Genomic DNA, 22,952 nt, shown 5'->3' on the forward strand with positions numbered 1-22,952 from the left:
GTACAATTTTGTGAAACTCATTAGAGACAATATGGCCATATTACCATACTAAGGTTTATATACTAGCCTCAGTGATAAGACTTACATCTAATGGTTGTATAAAATTTATGAATAAGGATAAAGCTGTTTGGAATATGTTGAGATGCTATGTACTTATGTTAATGTGAGAGAATTGTATGTCTGTTCAAAGCTTAACTAAGTCATCGGCATGCCCCCAGGGACACAGAAGGGACAAGGCGTCATGTGACAGCCTTTTCTACGTTCAGTATATAAGCCCCACCCAGGGTTTCTTTCTTAAGACCAGCTTACCTCAAGAAGAGAGAGAGCCAAGGTTTGACCATGCATTCCTCTACTGAACTTTAACCATACCACGTGGTTAAACTTTTAGACTATCGATACCGACAGAATAATAACAAGTCTTTGATATTAATTACTAGTCTGCAGCTAGAAATTCGGTGTCATTGAACGCGAAGACCGACGAAACATCCATTCTATAACGACATTAATGAATGTCGCTTTGAAAGATCCATTCTAACACAGAGAGAGAGAGAGAGAGAGAGAGAGAGAGAGAGAGAGAGAGAGAGAAACTCTCCAACAAAGATCACGACGACACACTGAGCGTAAATATATATATTGATTGCAATTGTTTCCGAATGAGTGAGCGTTCATGTGCAAAGGATTAGCATATCAATTGTTAATATTTATCAACTCTGTTGTGCCTCCTCAGCTGCCCTTTATCACCCTTTGTTTAACAAGCCGCCATGCCGGTTTAGCCCACTAGGTACCATTCCTCTACCATTGCTTTGTAACGATACCTACTGTTTTGTATGCTTTCTGTGAATTACTTAGTTTAGTAAATAAATGATTTTAAGACAATCGATGTATGGATGACTTAGTGAAGACTGGGTTCGTGCAGATAACAACAATTTACGACGTTTGGAATGAGACTGGACGCGAGGTAATAACACATCATTAAAAGAAGAAGATAATAGATCAGATCTTATAATATAATATATAATGTTACAATATCTGACAGTTATATTAGGAAAATGATAACTGTGTAATCTGAATATTTTCCTTGGTGCCCCGACCTTCTAGTTAATTACAGTTACATAATTAATCAGTTTAATTGCGTAATAATAATTACAGAGAGTTATTTGATAAACATGTCTTCAAGTTAATGATGCCAAAAGACACGACAACACAATGAATGCGCAAGAATTGGCGGGAGACATCGGAGCTCATTCTGGAGAGCTGAGAGCATGTATTCTGCCTCTGTGGCTAAGTCATGATCTCTGTTGAAGTATTTTGAATGATTTTATTTAAACAATATTAATTATATAATTTCGTCAAATCTTCAATTTACTTTAGGGGTAGCCAACATCCAAACAGTGCACTGTGCAATTGGCAACTTTCCAATTCACAAGAGGGTGAAACCAAAGATCTGTTTATAATGACAAGATGCTTATATCTCCACCCTAACAATGGGAGTCGTTGTCCCAAAGGCGGGAAGGCAGGCGACAAGCTTAGGTCTGCATTTTATGCCCATAAAAACGCATTAGGCTTATTCTGGAAATATTTTGGCTAGAGCTTCGCCTCTTCCTCTCTGCTGAAACTATCATCAGAGAAAGCATCCGAGCGAGCCAAACAGCGCCCCTCTCCTTTACTATATGTAACCGGTGAATCTGATCAGGTCTGTCCAGAAATATTATGACATGCCATACATATTATGTTTGTCCAGACAGCATCAGATACATGGTCTACACATACTTAGACAGGGGTGCTGTTTTCACTGGCTCAGATGCTTTATATGAGATTGACGCTTTCTGTCGGTGTGCATCTCGAACAAATACAATGTCAATATTTTATTTGGGTGGGCAAGGAGGTATGGTAGGGCGGGCCAGGCCATCTAAGGCCCGCCCATAACGCAGGCCCTGCAGACAAGTTTTAAATGCAAAAAGTACTGATATTGTATCATATACCTTTCCAAGAAACCAAAAATGTAGACATTTATGGTCTGTTTACATATATTTTAGAGGCTATTTATACAAAACAATTGTATAAAACCTGTATAAACTGTATTAATAATTATATGACATTTGGAATTTGGAATTATAGCATCATTTGTACAATGCACTGCTGAAATACCTTGTTTATAACAATATATTCCAGTCATTATCTGAATTGTTATAAAACACTGTAAGCTGATGAATTTCAAGCAGAGAGACAGGTGATACTGTATCAGGCGACAGGTCAGTTGACAGGGCACCTTCAAAAGGTTATCTTGTACAATATTGCATGAGGTAGAAATGGCACCGTGCTACGTTTTTACAGAAGCCAACTGCTTTACAATACCTCTACTTCTGATGATTTGTCCTACTTATGTACTGTATCAGGATCATGAAACTGTAAGACTCACATATTTCTCAACATGCTCACAACCTGCCATTGGATACAAATTATACAACAATTGTGCATGTCAAGTTATAGTTGAATACTGTATGGACAATTATATTTACCATCTACAATTCTTTCTATTCAGCACTTCAAAAAAAAACAGTTTTTAAATGTATATCTTGTATCTTTTGCTATTGGAATACATGGTAGTTAAAAGGACTACATGGTGACCCTGTCATTATCTGATGTATTGGTGACTAAACTAAATGTTCTCATCGTATTTCACGGAAAACTTGATGGTGAAAGATTGATGGGTGAAAGATTTGTGAAACCCCAATGAATGCAAAATCAAAGGTTCTGAACGTAATATCAGGGGCCTTACAAGTGTTATCAGTTTAGAGTTTGTACGTAGAGGTAAGAAAATCTACCACTTTCATAAAACAAAAGTGATAGAAAAATTCTCTAGGCTACGCAAAATGGTGATCCTGCGTTGTTATGTAGCAACAATACTCAGACGTGTGCATCCCCACAATTATAAACTCCAGTCAACTACTCAGGATCGCCATTTTGCATAGCTAATTGCGTTCTTGCGTTGCGTACGTATGTAAGGTAAAATTAGGTTGAAAGGAGGAAGGGCACAGGGTGGACTAGGCTCCCTACAAGACATCAGAATGGGCTTTAATCTATTTTATCAGAGCTTAAACACTGATCTTTGTCAAGAAATTGTGTCTTTCTGTTAGCAAAGTGTATTTCAATATATGTAGATCTACCTGATTGAATGAGTATCTACCTCTGTGTATCAGTCCTTGTTTTAACCCTTGGAACAGGTAGAAGCCTATTTCAATAGGAGAGGAGTGTACAATACACTGTCGCGCACTATGTTACCAAGGAAAATTTCCAAGGAGCAACGTGGAGAAACAATGTGGGACAACAAAGTGTTAAAAGCAGATGAATGGTGTCAATATGAGCACTGGGAAGCTCTGCTGTACCCAAGACACTGTTTTGCTTACACATCTAATCATATAAATGTGGTTAGGTACAGTACAGAAGGCTACACAGCCCACAATATGAATATATTATCAAAGATTTCCATCGTGTACAAAAAATGATAGAAGGACACACAAGGTGACAGATGAACAGACAGGGGTAAAAGACACAGAGAGATAGCTCCACTCTTCAAAATTTCAACTTCGTCAAACAGCGGGTAGGTACTGAGTTATTTCATGTACAATGTCTAAAATTAGTAATGATTTGATTTATAAAACGTATATTATTTTTATAATTGTAAAAGCCTGTTAAATGACAGAACATTCAATGTTGTTCATGTGATTTTTTTTTATTTTACGACCTGAAGGATTTTATCGGTACCGTTTGTTTACTGTGTATTGTGTACCTCCTGTAGTGAATTTATCATTTGGATATTCCACCTATTAGACTGTCTTGTTTAGTTTACCGTAAACAACAGCCAAGCATAACATCACCAACAGTATGCTGTATGTGACACAAATTCAAACTGTAATGAAATATGCATAGTCATCCAATTTGTTTTATTATGAATACTATTATACGTCTATTATTATTATTCATATAATTATTATTCATATAATTAGTATTATTCATTTTATCATTATTTAAATGTATTGTACTGAACAGGGAAGAGGAGATGGGAAAAGTAGGAGAGAATGCAAGTTGTAAAGGCAGTGGGTTGGATTTAAACCTTTGCTGACTAGGGCTGGACTAACACATTTGGGGCCCCAGGGCACCTAACCCCAGTTTTTTTGTTTTGTCTTTACAGACAGGAGACAGGTGGTTGAATGAAGCATCAACCACTAAACATGCTGTGGAGTCTCTCTCTCTGCCATTTAATGGGTGAGTGTCTAATGCATAAGTATGCAGACATCTATGCCTGCTGTTGTTGTTGTTTTGTGTATTCTTTTTTTGCACAACAACAGCAAACAGTGTTGCTTCCTTTGACATATTCATCACATTTCTCTACCTCCTACCTTCCATCACTACTTCTGTAGCAATAGTTGGTAATCATACCTCTGCTTCACTATAGTGCCTCTACCACTACTGATACAGACAGGGCAAAATGAAGTACAGAATGGATAAACAAGGAAGATGATTTTAATGTTTGCAAATTCTGATGTATTTACAGGAGTTGTGTTGCTAGCCCAGATGGTCAATGCTGCGACAGGTGAGACCACAGACATTTTGACTGTCAAGGTTTTATACAACATTACCATTTTTAATAGATTCTAAATCCTAATAGATTGACTGAGCTTTTTTACATTACATTATAAATAGATGATTGGAAAATAGAACGTTGTAATATCTACAACTTGATCTTAACATGAGGAATTAATACACTGTAAGATTCCTGTTCCCAAGAACTCTAAGGCATCATGCCACAATGACTACCACCCTATAGCACTCACATCAGTAATCATGAAGTGCTTTGAGAGGCTGGTTATGGCACACATTAACTCCATCATCCAGTTGCTGGGCGGAGAATGACGGTCAAAGATAAAAGTTTAAAAAAAAAGTTGAATAACTTTAATTTACACTAAAAAGAAACGTTATTACATCCAACGCCTGTTTGCCTGAGGCTGATGCCACGCAAGCGCTTGTACCCGCATACACATGCATACACACACCCTCATTCAAACGCACACGTGCACACAAACGGACACATACACACATAAATAGTGCCACATATGCACACAAATGCATACAGTTGGCCTTGCTGTTTAGATTTTTGTTGTCCTTGATGTCGTTGGTTTTCGCCTTGTTGTTTTCTGTTGTTGTTTTCCTTTGTTTTTCTCCTTTTTCTCTTTTGTTATTTTTGTTGGTTGTTGGTGCGTTGGGTCGGTGGTGGTTTTAGTTGGGTTGGATCAGGACGGTGGCTTGGGAGGCATGGTTTAGGGGTGAGAGGTGGAAGGTGAGGTTTTTTGGGAGGGACTTGTGGGTGGTCTTGGATGGTTGAGAGGCAGCTCTCAAGGGGAACTGATGGGGGATCTTAGATAGTTGGTCGCCTGGCGTTTGGGAGCTTGGGCCAGGTGGCCTAGAGGTCGCTGGTTTGGTCCCCGATTCGCCTGAGTGGGGCATCAGTCCTTGTGCCCTTGGGCGGGGCGCTTGACCCTGATTGCTCCTTTGGGTGGCTTGACCCTTGTTGCTCCTGGGGGTCGCTCTGGATGGGAGTGTCTGCTATATGACTGAATGTAATGTAAATGTTGAGCCGCTTCACTGCAGGTAGATTGTATGTTTTAAAATACAATAAAAAAATACACATTTAAAAATCTCCATCATCCCAGACACCCTAGAGCCACTCCAATTTGCATACCACCCCAACAGATCCATAGACGACGCAATCTCAATTGCGCTTTAAGCGGCCCTCACCCAGGAATACTTACGTGAGAATGCTGTTCCTTGACTACCGCTCAGCGTTTAAGCTCGTCACCAATCTTAGGAACCTGGGACTGAACACCTCCCTCTGCAACTGGATCCTGGACTACATGATAGGCCGGCCCCAGGTGGTGAGGGTAGGCAACAACACCTCCGCCACGCTGACCCTCAACACGGGTGCCCACAGGGGTGTGTGCTTAGTCCCCTCCCGTACTTCCTGTTAACACATGACTACATGGCCACGCACGACTCCAACACCATCATCAAGTTTTCTGACAACACAACAGTGGTAGGCCTGATCATCGGCGACGATGAGACAGCCTGTAGGGAGTGACCTTGCAGTGTGGTGCCGCAACAACATCTCCCTCAATGTCGGAAAGACCAAGGAGCTGAACGTTGACTACAGGAAACAGGGGTGGGAGAGCACGCCCCCATCCACATCGGCAGTTCGAGAGTTTAAAGTTCCTCTGTGCTCAAATCACTAAGGACTTAAAATGGTCCACACACAAGAGCACAGTCGTGAAGAAGGCGCAACAGTCCTCTTCCCCCTCAGGAGGTTGAAAAGGTTTGGCATGGGCCCTCAAATCCTGAAATAGTTCTACAGCTGTACCATTTAGAGCATCTTGACTGGCTGCATCACTGCTTGGCATGGCAATAGCAACGCCCTCGATTGCATGACGCTACAGAGGATGGTGTGGAAAGCCCCGTACCTCACCGGGGCCGAGCTCAATGCCATCCAGAACCTCTAAATCAGGTGGTGTGAAAGGAAGGCCCAGACAATCATTAATTAAAGACTCCAGCCACCCAAGCCATAGACTGTTCACTCTGCTTCCGCATGGCAAGCGATACCAGTGCATAAAGTCTGACACCAACAGGCTCTTGAACAGCTTCTATCCCCAAGCCATAAGACTGTTAAATAGCTAACTAAATTGCTAACAGAATTTCTACACAGACTATCTGACTTGACCCTTGTATTTGATTCTTATTTTTGCACTGTTTCTATGCACACTCAGAGGGCCCTAAAAACTCACACACACTGACACTCCAACACACACAAACACTCACTTCATAATTTGCTCTCACACACATAATATGCACATACATTTATACTGACTCTACACACATGCACACCAACTCACATACAATCATCAAATAGGCTGATGCTACTCTGTTTATCATATATCCTGATGCCTAGTTACCTTACCCCTATACATATCTATTGATCCAGTAATTCATTGTAAAAATGGTACTGGAACTAACTGACCCTTCATATAGTATTTTTCCTCTTATTTCTTATTTTTATTTATTGTGTGTTTTTGTTCTAACTTAGGATATTTTTAGTATTACATTACTGCATTGTTTGGTTTAGAGCTTGCAAGAAAGACATTTCAACTTGAAACTTCATTGGCAATAATTTGTCATTTCTGTATTAAAACAGTACTCTCTCTGTCCCTGTAGTAAATGTAGCGTTGAAAGGAGTGGCCAACCAGTCTTCACTGCATGGGGATGGCCATGCTCACAATGCCATTGATGGGAACAGAGAATCAGACTTTTTCAAATTATTCTGCACCCACACTGAACATGAGACCAACCCTTGGTGGAGAGTGGACCTGCTGGATATGTACAGAGTGACAGCTGTCATCATCACCAACAGAGGAGACTGCTGTCCTGAGAGACTTGATGGTGCTGAGATCCGCATCGGTAAATCGCTGGAGAACAACGGCATCAACAACCCCAGGTGATACATAGACATTTGTACATTTTTATGTCCTGTCTTGAAGGTGTTTGGATACATTGGTCTTGATCCATACTTCTGTTGCTATTCTGTGGCTATATATTTAACAAACTGGTGGTATTCTGCAAGGTATTGTACATTCTAGAGCGTCCTCATTCTCTCTCTCTCTCGCGCTCTCACACTCTCTCGCTCCTTCAGATGTGTTGTCATCTCCAACATCCCAGCAGGACAGACCAACAACTTCCAGTGTAATGAGATGGAGGGTCGCTACGTTGTTGTGTTGATCCCTGGACAGGACAAGGTTCTCACTCTGTGTGAGTTCGAAGTATATGGGACTCCTGCAGGTAATCACCTATAACTGTCTTCACTGTTCAATTTTATCATCAAGGAAGTTTTACATTACTTTTATTGTACACCTGAAGTAACATCCCATCACAGAAGCCTAGGAGAATAAAAAGCTGACATTGCAAAGATATTTTTTCATGGGGAGGGAGATTTGGTAGGTGTATTAATCAAATAAATATACAAAGTAAATATTATTGTATATAGGTTTAACAATTTTAAGTTGAAATGTGAAATGAATGTCCACAAATAATAACTGAACTCTTGGACTTCTGTTTCAGACTCAACCACCACCACCACCACAAATTCTAACGCTACTCCAACACCCTCTACTCCAACACCTACTACTCCAACACTCAATAATCCAACACCCACTACTTCAACACCCACTACTCCAACACCCTCTACTCCAACACCCACTACTTCAACACCCACCACTCCAACACCCACTACTCCAACACCCACTACTTCAACACCCACTACTCCAACACATACTACTCCAACACCCACTACTCCAACCTTAATATTGACAGCTCAACCAACAACAACCCAGCCTCCCACCATTTATTTTCTCCTCTCTTCCCCAACATCCCCCTCCTCCTCTCAATCTCCCACCTCCACCAGTGCTTCTACCCTTCTCCCCTCCACTTCCACTCCACCTCCTCCTTCCACCAGTGTCACCTTCTTGAGGAGGAAGGTGATGGTGGTGAGGGAGAAGCTGTGCTGGTCCGATGCTCTGTTCTACTGCAGAGACCACTACTGGGACCTGGTCAGTGTTCGCAACGAGACAGAGCAGAGGGAGCTGGAGAAACTGGTGAAGGACAGTAACCTCATCACCCCCCTCACCTCCCATCTGTGGCTGAGCCTGCGCAGGTACACTACCTGATGGTTTTAACAGTCAAATATTAATTTTATAGCAGCCATCCATTGTCCTGTACCAACAGTTGCTGAATATCTTCTCATCTTCAGTTTGCTCCACTGTTCATGCACCTTGATTTTAAAGTGAGGCAGCTTTTCTCTGCCTGCAGGCACATCCTGGGAGACACGTGGTACTGGATGACCGGAGACCGTATGAACTACAACCACTGGGTGAACGGCGTCCCCCCTAGGAAGGACATCTCCAACCCCTGTGGAGCGTTGACCAACGGGGCTAACGGAGGGAACTTCTTCTGGGTGGAGCGGCTCTGTGATGACCAATACAACTTCCTCTGCTACTCAGGTACCTGCAGTTCTCATAATATAGGTCGAAGACTATTTTTCATTGGAGTAGATGTCAGTCTTTATAAAGTTTCTTTCAGCATTGTTTCTGCCTAGTTTTCTAATATCTGTGTCAATGACTGCTCCCTATGTGGTTTAGAGACCATGTTGCCTCTCTCTTGTCTCTCTCTGTCCTCTCAGGTCTTGAAGCAGGGGTCAACAGAGTGGATTTCTACAGCAGCAGACGGCCATAGTGAGGCGCTGTGGAGCTCCAGAGGCTGATGTCCAATCCCCTTTATATTTTCCTGTTGTAAAATTACCTAATTTCGTTTTACATTTTATAACATTGTGTGTGATTTAATAATAACATTATAGATTTTGAGAGTATTGTTCCTTTATACAATCACAATGCTGTCAGTGTGTTTTTAAAGAGTCGATTGAATGCCCCACACGTCACACGTGACATCATTTTGAATATTGAATAGCTCCCTGTAAGTTTATGCTAAAGACTTACCTGCACATCAATCCCCTGTGTCACGAACCGGCTCGTAGCCCGTGACATGTAAATACTAAGCCTGCGATTGGACCAAAAACCCAAACAAAGTATTTAAAGAAGTGGGAATTTGGAATATGGAATGCATTTCAGAGATTTTCAAATGATTCAAAGGTGCCATCTTAATAAAAGTCATAGTGATTTCATACGATTTTGGCACCATATATCCAAATCTTTGTCTGCAAGGGACATTGGAAATAGATGGTTATAAACCATGGGGTGTGTGGTAAGATATATTATATTTTATTTGTCATTTAACCTTTATTTAAGTAGGCAAGTCAGTTAATAACAAATTCTTATTTACCCCGGCCAAACCAACCCAACGCTGGGCCAATTGTGCGCCGCCCTATGGGACTCATAATCACGGTCGGATGTGATGCATATATCTCTAATATATAGGTTAAGCTTTAAGTTATTCCATATCTTTAGAGGTTGTCTGACCAGGTAACTTTTACTGAGAGTAGCTATTGTAGCTGGTAGGAGAGATTATTTGATGGCTCTGAACAATGTGGCCATACAGGATTTGGATTTGACCATTCCCTGATTCTGTTGGAGGCTCTAGAACTTTCTAGTTGTAAGTTCCTGCTCACTTTTTTTTTTTACATTTTACAATATTGTACGTAACTTAATACAAATTGTAATTGATGTTATAGAATTTAACACATAATATATTGCTGTGCATTTCTAGTAGCATGTTCCTGACTTTTTGTTTGACATTTTACGATATTGTGTGTGAGTTATAGATCATGCTTAAGGTTTTAATATATATATATCTTCAAAAAAATAAAGGGAACACTTAAATGACACAATGTAACTCCAAGTCAATCACACTTCTGTGAAATCAAACTGTCCACTTAGGAAGCAACACTGATTGACAATAAATTTCACATGCTGTTGTGCAAATGGAATAGACAACAGGTGGAAATTATAGGCAATTAACAAGACAACCCCAATAAAGGAGTGGTTCTGCACGTGGTGACCACAGACCACTTCTCAGTTCCTATGCTTCCTGGCTGATGTTTTGGTCACTTTTGAATGCTGGCGGTGCTTTCACTCTAGTGGTAGCATGAGACGGCGTCTACAACCCACACAAGTGGCTCAGGTAGTGCAGCTCATCCAGGATGGCACATCAATGCGAGCTGTGGCAAGAAGGTTTGCTGTGTCTGTCAGCGTAGTGTCCAGAGCATGGAGGCGCTACCAGGAGACAGGCCAGTACATCAGGAGACGTGGAGGAGGCCGTAGGAGGGCAACAACCCAGCAGCAGGACCGCTACCTCCGCCTTTGTGCAAGGAAGAGCAGGAGGAGCACTGCCATAGCCCTGCAAAATGACCTCCAGCAGGCCACAAATGTGCATGTGTCTGCTCAAACGGTCAGAAAGAGACTCCATGAGGGTGGTATGAGGGCCCGACGTCCACAGTTGGGGGTTGCAGGACGTTTGGCATTTGCCAGAGAACACCAAGATTGGCAAATTCGCCACTGGCGCCCTGTGCTCTTCACAGATGAAGCAGGTTCACACTGAGCAGACGTGACAGACGTGACAGAGTCTCGAGACGCCGTGGTGAACGTTCTGCTGCCTGCAATATCCTCCAGCATGACCGGTTTGGCGGTGGGTCAGTCATGGTGTGGGGTGGCATTTCTTTGGGGGGCCGCACAGTCCTCCATGTGCTCGCCAGAGGTAGCCTGACTGCCATTAGGTACCGAGATGAGATCCTCAGACCCCTTGTGAGACCATTTGCTGGTGCGGTTGGGTTCCTCCTAATGCAAGACAATGCTAGACCTCATGTGGCTGGAGTGTGTCAGCAGTTCCTGCAAGAGGAAGGCATTGATGCTATGGACTGGCCCGCCCGTTCCCCAGACCTGAATCCAATTGAGCACATCTGGGACATCATGTCTCGCTCCATCCACCAACGCCACGTTGCACCACAGACTCTCCAGGAGTTGGCGGATGCTTTAGTCCAGGTCTGGGAGGAGATCCCTCAGGAGACCATCCGCCACCTCATCAGGAGCATGCCCAGGCGTTGTAGGGAGGTCATACAGGCACGTGGAGGCCACACACTACTGAGCCTCATTTTGACTTGTTTTAAGGACATTACATCAAAGTTGGATCCGCCTGTAGTGTGGTTTTCCACTTTAATTTTGAGTGTGACTCCAAATCCAGACCTCCATGGGTTGATAAATTGGATTTCCATTGATTATTTTTGTGTGATTTTGTTGTCAGCACATTCAACTATGTAAAGAAAAAAGTATTTAATAAGATTATTTCATTCAGTCAGATCTAGGATGTGTTATTTTAGTGTTCCCTTAATTTTTTTGAGCAGTGTATATATATATATATATTTATATTTTTTTATATATATATAAAATACTTTTTTATCTTTGAATTTCATATTTACATCCATTTGACATTGTTTTCAAACTCTTTATTGGTGTTATCACATATACTGATGATAAATTATGAAGTTAGATTATGATAAATTATGATCGTAAATGATGATAGTAAATTATTGTAAATGGTCATAGAAAATGATGGTAAATTATAATTTTATGTGACGTTGATGTTCTTTTTACCATCAGTAGTGGTGATGTGGAGCAGGTCTGTAATGCAGTTTGTATGTGATGTACAAACTGTTTCTTTTCTGTTTTTTTTTTTAAGGTGGAATTAGGAAATAGAAAAAATTACATCCAACATATTCTTTAATTTAATCTTTAATTTTAAATTACTTTAGAATATTACATCTACACATCACGGCCTAATATACAGCCTTTATCCACTGGACTAGAGAACACAAGAGGACGCTAGAGAACACTATAGAATATGTTAAAGTCACTCTGTAAGATCTAGTTACCATCAAAAAAAGAGTGGTCCCAATGATGCAATCATAGAGATACTAATCAATTATTCTAAATGTACAGTGCCTTCGGAAAGAATTCAACCTCCTTGATTTTTTCCACATTTTGTTGCATTACAAAGTGGGATTAAGAATAATTGAATTCTTATGTTTGATCAACTTTCTACACAAAATACTCATTAAGGTCAATGTGGAACAAAACTTCACATTTCTTTGTACAAATTTATGAAAAATAAAACAGTAATATACCTTGAATAGATAAGTATTCAACCCCGTGAGTCAATACATGTTAGAAACACCTTTGGCAGAAATTGCAGCTTGTGAGTCTTTTTCGGTAAGACTCTAAGAGCTTTGGACACCTGGATTTTACAACATTTGCACATCATTATTTTTATAATTCTTCAAGCACTGTCAAATTGGTTGTTTATCATTGCTAGACAAGTATTGCCATAGATTTTCAAGCCTATTTTAGTCAAGACTGTAACTAGGCCACTCAGGAACTTTCAATGTCGTCTTGATAAGCAACTCCAGTGTAGATTTGGCCTTATGTTTTAGGTTATTGTCCTGCTGAAAAGTGAATTTGTCTTCCAGTGTCTGTTGGAAAGCAGACTGAACCTGGTTTTCCAAAAAATCTCCCTAGTCCTTGCCACTGACAAGCATACCCATAACATGATGCAGCAACTACCATGCTTCGCAATATAAAGAGTGAACTCAGTGATGTGTTGAGTTTGATTTTCCCCAAACATAATGCATTGTATTCAGGACAAAAAGTTTTTAAAAATGAACACATTCTTTACAGTATTACTTTATTGCCTTGTTGCAAACAGGATGCAGTTTTTAGAATATTTTTATTCTGTACAAGCATCCTTCTTTTTACTCTGTCATTTAGGTTAGTATTGTGGAATAACTACGACATTGTTTGTCCATCGTCAGTTTTCTACTATCACAACCATTAAGCTCTGTTTTAAAATTACTATCGGCCTCATGGGGAAATCCCTAAGCAGTTTCCTTTCTCTCCAGCAACTGACTTAGGAAGTACGCCTGTGGTTTCTTTGCAGCAATTCGACCATGAAGTCATGAATTTTTTCTTATTTTTCAGAACAGTGTGTGAGAGTTAATTGTTGAACTCTTCCCCTTTCAAAGGGTGAAAACAAGGACTGATACTCAGATATCGATACTTATTCAATAAAGGAGATCAACAGATATAGAAAGACACTGCTAAATGACACTGATCATTCTATAAGCTCTGATGAAAAAGAATCCAAAAAAGTCCAATCGGATGTCTTCGTAGGGAGGATAGCCAACCCTGTGGTTTAGCTTAAATTTGTACTTAATTCTCCCATTGACTTTAAGGAATGATTCATGCAAATGCCAGTGCAGCGCACACTTCTGAAATCTGAAATCGGCATCTTAAACATGGCCATAACTACATATGAGGACACCGTGGTCTTTACCTCGACTTCAGAAGAAAAATAATTACTTGAAAAAAAATATATAGAGAGAGTGCATTCGGAAAGTATTCAGACCCTGTGACTTTATCCACATTTTGTTACGTTAAAGCCTAATTCTAAAATGTATTAAATTGTATTTTTTTTCTCATCAATCTACACACAATACCCCATAATGACAAAGCAATAACAGGTTTTTAGAAATATTTGCAAATGTGTATAACAACAAAACTTCAATATCAAATTTACATAAGTATTCAGACACTTTACTCAGTACTTTGTTGAAGTGCTTTTGGCAGTGATTACAGCCTCGAGTCGTCTTGGGTATGACTCTACAAGCTTGGCACACTGTATTTGGGGAGTTTCTCCCATTCTTCTCTGCAGAGCCTCTCAAGCTCTGTCAGGTTGGTTGGGGAGTGTCGCTGCACAGCTATTTTCAGGTCTCTCCAGAGATGTTCGATCGGGTTCAAGTCCGGGCTCTGGCTGGGCCACTCAAAACATTCGGAGACTTATCCTAAAGCCACTCCTGCGTTGTCTTGGCTGTGTGGTTAGGCTTGTTGTCCTGTTGGAAGGTGAACCTTGGCCTCAGTATGAAGTCCTGAGCGCTCTGGAGCAGGTTTTCATCAAGGATCTCTCTGTACTTTGCTCGGTTCATTTTTCCCTTGATCCTGACTAGTCTCCCAGTCCCTGCCGCTCCCAGTCCCCACCCTGCTTAACCGTAGGGATGGTGCCTGGTTTCCTCCAGATGTGACACATGGCATTCAGGCCAAAGAGTTCAATCTTGGTTTCATCAGACCAGAGAATCTTATTTCTCTGCCATAAATGCCTTATTGGTGAAGCTACAGAGATGGTTGTCCTTCTGGAAGGTTCTCCCATCTCCACAGAAGAACTCTAGAGCTCTGTCAGACTGACTGTTGGGTTCTTAGTCACTTTCCTGACCAAGGCCCTTCTTCCCTGATTGTTCAGTTTGACCAGGCGGCCAGCTCTAGTAGTCTTGGTGGTTCTAAACTTCTTCCATTTAAGATTGATGGAGGCCACTGTGTTCTTTGGGACCTTCAAAGCTGCATAAATGTTTGTGTACCCTTCCCCAGATCTGTGCCTCGACACAATCCTGTCTCTACAATTTCTTCAACCTCATGGCTTGGTTTTCGCTCTGACATGCACTGTCAACAGTGGGACCTTATTTAGACAGGTGTGTGCCTTTCCAAGTCATGTCCAATCAATTGAATTGACCACAGGTAGACTCCAATCAAGTTGTTGAAACATCTCAAGGATTATCAATAGAAACAGGATGCACCTGAGCTCAATTTTGAGTCTCATAGCAAAGGGTCTGAATAATTATGTAAATTAGATACTTCTGTTTAAATTTGTAATAAATTTGGAAACATTTCTAGAAACCAGTTTTCGCTTTGTCATTATGGTGAATTGTGTGTAGATTTATGAGGGAAAAAAAGATTTAATCAATGTTAGAATAAGGCTGTAACGTAATTGTAACTTAAAAGTCAAGGGGTCTAAATACTTTCCGAAGTCACTGTATATATATATTTTTTTACACATATTTAACCTTTGTGGAGGTCGTAGAGTAAAACGTAGAATCTTCCCTTCCCACAGTGGGTTCACGTTAGTTTGTAGCCCAAACAGTTCGGACACTACAAACAAAAGTTGGCACATTGACAGTACCGACTTCAGAGGAGTCAAAACAGAGCAAAACGGAGACCATCGTTATGTTTGTGAGAGTCTCCCATGTCCATAGAGTGGTGATAATAGTATGTAGGCCAAATTATTTGAACGTGTCACGGTTGTCGTAGGAATGAGCGGACCAAAGTGTAGCGTTTGTGTCGTTCCACATTTTATTTATACTGTAAAACTAAGCAATACATAAATAAACTGAATGACAAAAACAACAAACCGTCACAGAGAGGTGAAACATACACTACTCAAAAATAATCTCCCACAAACCCAGGTGGGACAAACACCAACTTAAATATGACCTCCAATTAGAGACAATGATGACCAGCTGCCTCTAATTGGAGATCATCCCAAACACAGCCCAACATAGAAATACAAAACTAGAACAACCCAACAGAGAAATACAAAACTAGAACATAACAACATAGAAAAATGAAAATAGAAAACCCCCCTGTCACGCCCTGACCTACTCTACCATGGAAAATAACAACTTACTATGGTCAGGACGTGACAGTACCCCCCCCAAAGGTGCAGACTCCGAATGCAACTAAACAACAAAAGAAAAAGAAAAAAAGGGAGGGTAGGGAGGGTGACAAGTGTATGGCGGCTCTGGTGCAGTACACAGAACCTTATTATCCAGCGGATCCTCCAGCAGAGGTGGCTCCAGTTCGGGGCATAACTCCTGCTCCGCCCGCTGATCCCTCTGCTTCTGTACCACCGGACCGTGGATCGTCGTCGGAGGAACCGGACTGTAGATCATCGCCCGAGGCTCTGTACTGCAGACCATCGCTGGAGCTTCCGGGCTGCGGACCACCGTTGGAGGTTCCGGGCTGCGGGCCGTCTCAGGAGGTTCCGGGCTGCGGGCCGTCTCAGGAGGTTCCGGGCTGCGGGCCGTCTCAGGAGGTTCCGGGCTGCGGGCCGTCTCAGGAGGTTCCGGGCTGCGGGCCATCTCAGGAGGTTCCGGGCTGCGGGCCGTCTCAGGAGGTTCCGGGCTGCGGGCCGTCTCAGGAGGTTCTGGACTGCGGGCCGTCTCAGGAGGTTCCGGACTGCGGGCCTTCGCCGGATGCTCTGGACTGGGAACTGTCGCCGGAAGCTCTGGACTGGGAACTGCCGTCGGAAGCCCTGGACTGGGAACTGTCACCGGAAGCTCTGGAATGGGAAGGCGCACTGATGCGTGGGGCTGTCACAGGTGGCGTCAGACTGGTAACACGCACCTCAGGGTGAGTGAGGAGAGCAGGCAGGGGATGCACCGGACTGGGCAGGTGCACTGGAGGCCAAGTGCGTGGAGCAGGCACAGGACGTACCTGACTGAGGACACGCACTTCAGGGAGAGTGTGAGGAGGAGGATCAGGATATACTGGACCGTGGAGGTGTACTGGAGGTCTGGAGCGTAGAGCTGGCACAACCCGTCCTGGCTGAATGATCACTTTAGCCCGGCAAGTGCAGGGCACTGGCACAGGACGCACTGGGCTGTGGAGACGCACTGGAGATATGGTGTGCATCACTGCATTACACGGTGCCTGTCTGGTTACGCGCTCCTTAACCATTGGTACATTTTCTCAGTTGGTTGCTGCAAGTAACTGGTCTAATATGTTCATTCTTCAGCGCGTCCTTTTAAACACTTGTGGAAAAGTGCGTTCCATTACGTTTTCCATAATCTCTGTGCTGACGTGGCCGTGGTTACTGACTTGGTGAACTTCACATGAAAAAACATTTAGAAGACTAAAATCACATGCCTATCTTTTCAAAAGTATTCTGAAACTTAATCATTGTCTGCTACTGTAGGCTGAATGATAGAGCAGATATGTTCATGTTAAAATGTTATGTGTTGCATTTTCTCCATTGTTTTTGATGGTAGGGAGCCACTCTGGTAGGCCTACATTATGATCAAATAGCCACAGTTGCCTACTTGGCCACTGTTAAAACTGTAACTGAGAGCAGGTACACCCGCAGAGTTCGACCTCCCAAAGTTGTCATAATTACTGTGTAAGTATGGAAGGGGGTGGGAACCATGAGCCTCCTAGGTTTTGTATGGAATTAAAAGTACCCAGAGGACAGAAACTAGCTGTCCTCCGACTACACCATGGTGCTACCCCAGAGAGTGCTGTTGAGGCTACTCTAAACATGAATTGCTACATAGTGTGTTTTAAACAATTATTTGGTGACGTGAATATATTTAGTAGTTTTATCTAAAATGCTAACTATTTTTTTTAAATCTGAAATTCACTATTTTATTTATTTAATTTATTTCACATTAATTTTGCCAGGTAGGCTAGTTGAGAACAAGTTCTCATTTACAACTGTGTAACGGGCATCGTAAGGATTAGACCAAGGTGCAGCGGGAACGTGTATACTCATCTAATTTATTAGATCAAAAGAAGGAAAAACAAACAAATCACGTATACAAAACAATGAACGACACTAAACAGTCCTGTCAGGTGCACAGACGAGCGCATGGAAACAGAAATGAGCGCATGGAACTCAGAGATAGCCTTTAGGCCAATGCAGCAGTAGGCCTATAACTTCCATCGTCAACTAAGTAAAATGCCTAAAGCCAACAAATAAAAACAGAAGAAAATATCCTGATAAATTGTGTAATGAATACTCAGGGAGGAAAAGGTGTAGATTCATGCGCAGAGCACGGCAGGTGTTAATTTCGCAGAAGGCAGGAATCGTGGTCACAGGCAGGCAATGGTCATACACAGGTAGGCAAAAAGGCAGGTGAATCAAAACTAGGACTGAAGGCTATAACTGGTTCTCACAAACGAGCTAGGAAAAGGCTTAGTAGAGTCAAACTGAACAATACCTCACAAAGGCACAAACAGAATGAACTGAACTAAATAAGGAGCTGATGAGACCAGGTGAGTAACTAACACAGGTGAAATCAATGAACAAAAATGAAAGACAGGGCTACGTTCAAGAACACAACGAAACAGAACCCAAGGTTGACTAAGAAAATAAATACAGAACCTTACATTATGGTTCTTTAAATAACAACAATCTCTATACTGCGCCTGTCTGCCTAGAGTTTCCCGCGCCAGTGAAATCGAGACAGACAGCTGTTTTTATTATTCCTGGTATATGGGATCATCAGATCATGATATTTTTGTCTTCCACACTGATGCTTGGTGATTATCGTGAGGTAAAGATAAAATGACTGAGAAGCTCAGCTAATTAGTGGTGGAGGTGGTGAGTTAAGAAATGAGACATCCCAAATGGGCACATAATATCAGGGGCCTTACAAGTGTTATCAGTTTAGAGTTTGTACGTAGAGGTAAGAAAATCTACCACTTTCATAAAACAAAAGTGATAGAAAAATTCTCTAGGCTACGCAAAATGGTGATCCTGCGTTGTTATGTAGCAACAATACTCAGACGTGTGCATCCCCACAATTATAAACTCCACTCAACTACTCAAGATCGCCATTTTGCGTAGCTAATTGCGTTCTTGCGTCGCGTACGTATGTAAGGTAAAATTAGGTTGAAAGGAGGAAGGGCACAGGGTGGACTAGGCTCCCTACAAGACATCAGAATGGGCTTTAATCTATTTTATCAGAGCTTATACACTGATCTTTGTCATGAAATTGTGTCTTTCTGTTAGCAAAGTGTATTTCAATATATGTAGATCTACCTGATTGAATGAGTATCTACCACTGTGTATCAGTCCTTGTTTTAACCCTTGGAACAGGTAGAAGCCTATTTCAATAGGAGAGGAGTGTACAATACACTGTCACGCACTATGTTACCAAGGAAAATTAAAAATAAACATTATTTCCATGGAGCAACGTGGAGAAACAATGTAGGACAACATTGTGTTAATAGCAGATGAATGGTGTCAATATGAGCACTGGGATGCTCTGCTGTACCCAAGACACTGTTTTGCTTACATATCTAATCATATAAATGTGGTTAGGTACAGTACAGAAGGCTACACAGCCCACAATATGAATATATTATCAAAGATTTCCATCGTGTACAAACAATGATAGAAGGACACACAAGGTGACAGATGAACAGACAGGGGTAAAAGACACAGAGAGATAGCTCCACTCTTCAAAATTTCAACTTCTTCAAACAGCGGGTAGGTACTTAGTTATTTCATGTACAATGTCTAAAATTAGTAAGGATTTGATTTATAAAACGTATATTATTTTTAGAATTGTAAAAGCCTGTTAAATGACAGAACATTCAATGTTGTTCACGTGATTTCTTTTATTTTACGACCTGAAGGATTTTATCGGTACCGTTTGTTTACTGTGTATTGTGTACCTCCTGTAGTGAATTTATCATTTGGATATTCCACCTATTAGACTGTCTTGTTTAGTTTACCGTAAACAACAGCCAAGCATAACATCACCAACAGTATGCTGTATGTGACGCAAATTCAAACTGTAATGAAATATGCATAGTCATCCAATTTGTTTTATTATGAATACTAATATATGTCTATTATTATTATTCATATAATTATTATTCATATAATTAGTATTATTCATTTTATCATTATTTAAATGTATTGTACTGAACAGGGAAGAGGAGATGGGAAAAGTAGGAGAGAATGCAAGTTGTAAAGGCAGTGGGTTGGATTTAAACCTTTGCTGACTAGGGCTGGACTAACGCATTTGGGGCCCCAGGGCACCTAACCCCAGTTTTTTGTTTTGTCTTTACAGACAGGAGACAGGTGGTTGAATGAAGCCTGAACCACTAAACATGCTGTGGAGTCTCTCTCTCTGCCCTTTAATGCGTGAGTGTCTAATGCATAAGTATGCAGACATCTATGCCTGCTGTTGTTGTTGTTTTGTGTATTCTTTTTTTGCACAACAACAGCAAACAGTGTTGCTTCCTTTGACATATTCATCACATTTCTCTACCTCCTACCTTCCATCACTACTTCTGTAGCAATAGTTTGTAATCATACCTCTGCTTCACTATAGTGCCTCTACCACTACTGATACAGACAGGGCTTAATGAAGTACAGAATGGATAAACAAGAAAGATGATTTTAATGTTTGCAAATTCTGATGTATTTACAGGAGTTGTGTTGCTAGCCCAGATGGTCAATGCTGCGACAGGTGAGACCACAGACATTTTGACTGTCAAGGTTTTATACAACATTACCATTTTAAATCAATATTCTAAATCCTAATAGATTGACTTAGCTTTTTTATATTACTTTATAAATAGATGATTGGAAAATAGAACGTTGTCATATCTACAACTTGATCTTAACATGAGGAATTAATACACTGTAAGATTCCTGTTCCCAAGAACTCTAAGGCATCATGCCACAATGACTACCACCCTATAGCACTCACATCAGTAATCATGAAGTGCTTTGAGAGGCTGGTTATGGCACACATCAACTCCATCAACCAGTTGCTGGGCGGAGAATGACGGTCAAAGATAAAAGTAAAAAAAAAAAGTTGAATAACTTTAATTTACACTAAAAAGGAACGTTATTACATCCAACGCCTGTTTGCCTGAGGCTGATGCCACGCAAGCGCTTGTACCCGCATACACATGCATACACACACCCTCATTCAAACGCACACGTGCACACAAACGGACACATACACACATAAATAGTGCCACATATGCACACAAATGCATACAGTTGGCCTTGTTGTTTAGATTTTTGTTGTCCTTGATGTCGTTGGTTTTCGCCTTGTTGTTTTCTGTTGTTGTTTTCCTTTGTTTTTCTCCTTTTTCTCTTTTGTTATTTTTGTTGGTTGTTGGTGCGTTGGGTCGGTGGTGGTTTTAGTTGGGTTGGATCAGGACGGTGGCTTGGGAGGGGTGGTTTAGGGGTGAGAGGTGGAAGGTGAGGTTTTTGGGAGGGACTTGTGGGTGGTCTTGGATGGTTGAGGGGCAGCTCTCAAGGGGAACTGATGGGGGATCTTAGATAGTTGGTCGCCTGGCATTTGGGAGCTTGGGCCGGTGGCCTAGAGGTCGCTGGTTTGGTCCCCGATTCGCCTGGGTGGGGCATCAGTCCTTGTGCCCTTGGGCGGGGCGCTTGACCCTGATTGCTCCTTTGGGTGGCTTGACCCTTGTTGCTCCTGGGGGTCGCTCTGGATGGGAGTGTCTGCTATATGACTGAATGTAATGTAAATGTTGAGCCGCTTCACTGCAGGTAGATTGTATGTTTTAAAATACAATAAAAAAATACACATTTAAAAAACTCCCTCATCCCAGACACCCTAGAGCCACTCCAATTTGCATACCACCCCAACAGATCCATAGACGACGCAATCTCAATTGCACTTTAAGCGGCCCTCACCCAGGAATACTTACGTGAGAATGCTGTTCCTTGACTTCCGCTCAGCGTTTAAGCTCGTCACCAATCTTAGGAACCTGGGACTGAACACCTCCCTCTGCAACTGGATCCTGGACTACCTGATAGGCCGGCCCCAGGTGGTGAGGGTAGGCAACAACAACTCCGCCACGCTGACCCTCAACACGGGTGCCCACAGGCGTGTGTGCTTAGTCCCCTCCCGTACTCCATGTTCACCCATGACTACATGGCCACGCACGACTCCAACACCATCATCAAGTTTTCTGACAACACAACAGTGGTAGGCCTGATCATCGGCGACGATGAGACAGCCTGTAGGGAGTGACCTTGCAGTGTGGTGCCACAACAACATCTCCCTCAATGTTGGAAAGACCAAGGAGCTGAACGCTGACTACAGGAAACGGGGGTGGGAGAGCACGCCCCCATCCACATCGGCAGTTCGAGAGTTTAAAGTTCCTCTGTGCTCAAATCACTAAGGACTTAAAATGGTCCTCACACCAGAGCACAGTCGTGAAGAAGGTGCAACAGTCCTCTTCCCCCTCAGGAGGTTGAAAAGGTTTGGCATGGGCCCTCAAATCCTGAAATAGTTCTACAGCTGTACCATTTAGAGCATCTTGACTGGCTGCATCACTGCTTGGCATGGCAATAGCAACGCCCTCGATTGCATGATGCTACAGAGGATGGTGTGGAAAGCCCAGTACATCACTGGGGCCGAGCTCAATGCCATCCAGAACCTCTAAATCAGGTGGTGTGAAAGGAAGGCCCAGACAATCATTAATTAAAGACTCCAGCCACCCAAGCCATAGACTGTTCTCTCTGCTTCCGCATGGCAAGCGATACCAGTGCATAAAGTCTGACACCAACAGGCTCTTGAACAGCTTCTATCCCCAAGCCATAAAACTGTTAAATAGCTAACTAAATAGCTAACAGAATTTCTACACAGACTATCTGACTTGACCCTTGTATTTGATTCTTATTTTTGCACTGTTTCTATGCACACTCAGAGGGCCCTAAAAACTCACACACACTGACACTCCAACACACACAAA

At 42.0% G+C, this 22,952-nt stretch overlaps 1 protein-coding gene across 1 annotated transcript in view; it reads left to right on the plus strand.

Annotated features, from left to right (window-relative positions):
- The first annotated feature begins 4,575 nt into the window (after positions 1-4,575).
- LOC115194974 (uncharacterized) overlaps positions 4,576-22,952 on the plus strand; it is a 389,153-nt gene continuing 370,776 nt past the window's right edge. Inside the window, exons 1-4 of the mRNA XM_029754876.1 lie at positions 4,576-4,594; positions 7,261-7,540; positions 7,736-7,881; positions 16,907-16,915. Coding sequence (XP_029610736.1) covers positions 4,576-4,594; positions 7,261-7,540; positions 7,736-7,881; positions 16,907-16,915 — 454 coding nt within the window. The remainder of the gene's footprint in view (positions 4,595-7,260; positions 7,541-7,735; positions 7,882-16,906; positions 16,916-22,952) is intronic.

This window comes from Salmo trutta, chromosome 5, assembly GCF_901001165.1.
Source record: "Salmo trutta chromosome 5, fSalTru1.1, whole genome shotgun sequence".
Classification (NCBI taxonomy): domain Eukaryota; kingdom Metazoa; phylum Chordata; class Actinopteri; order Salmoniformes; family Salmonidae; genus Salmo; species Salmo trutta.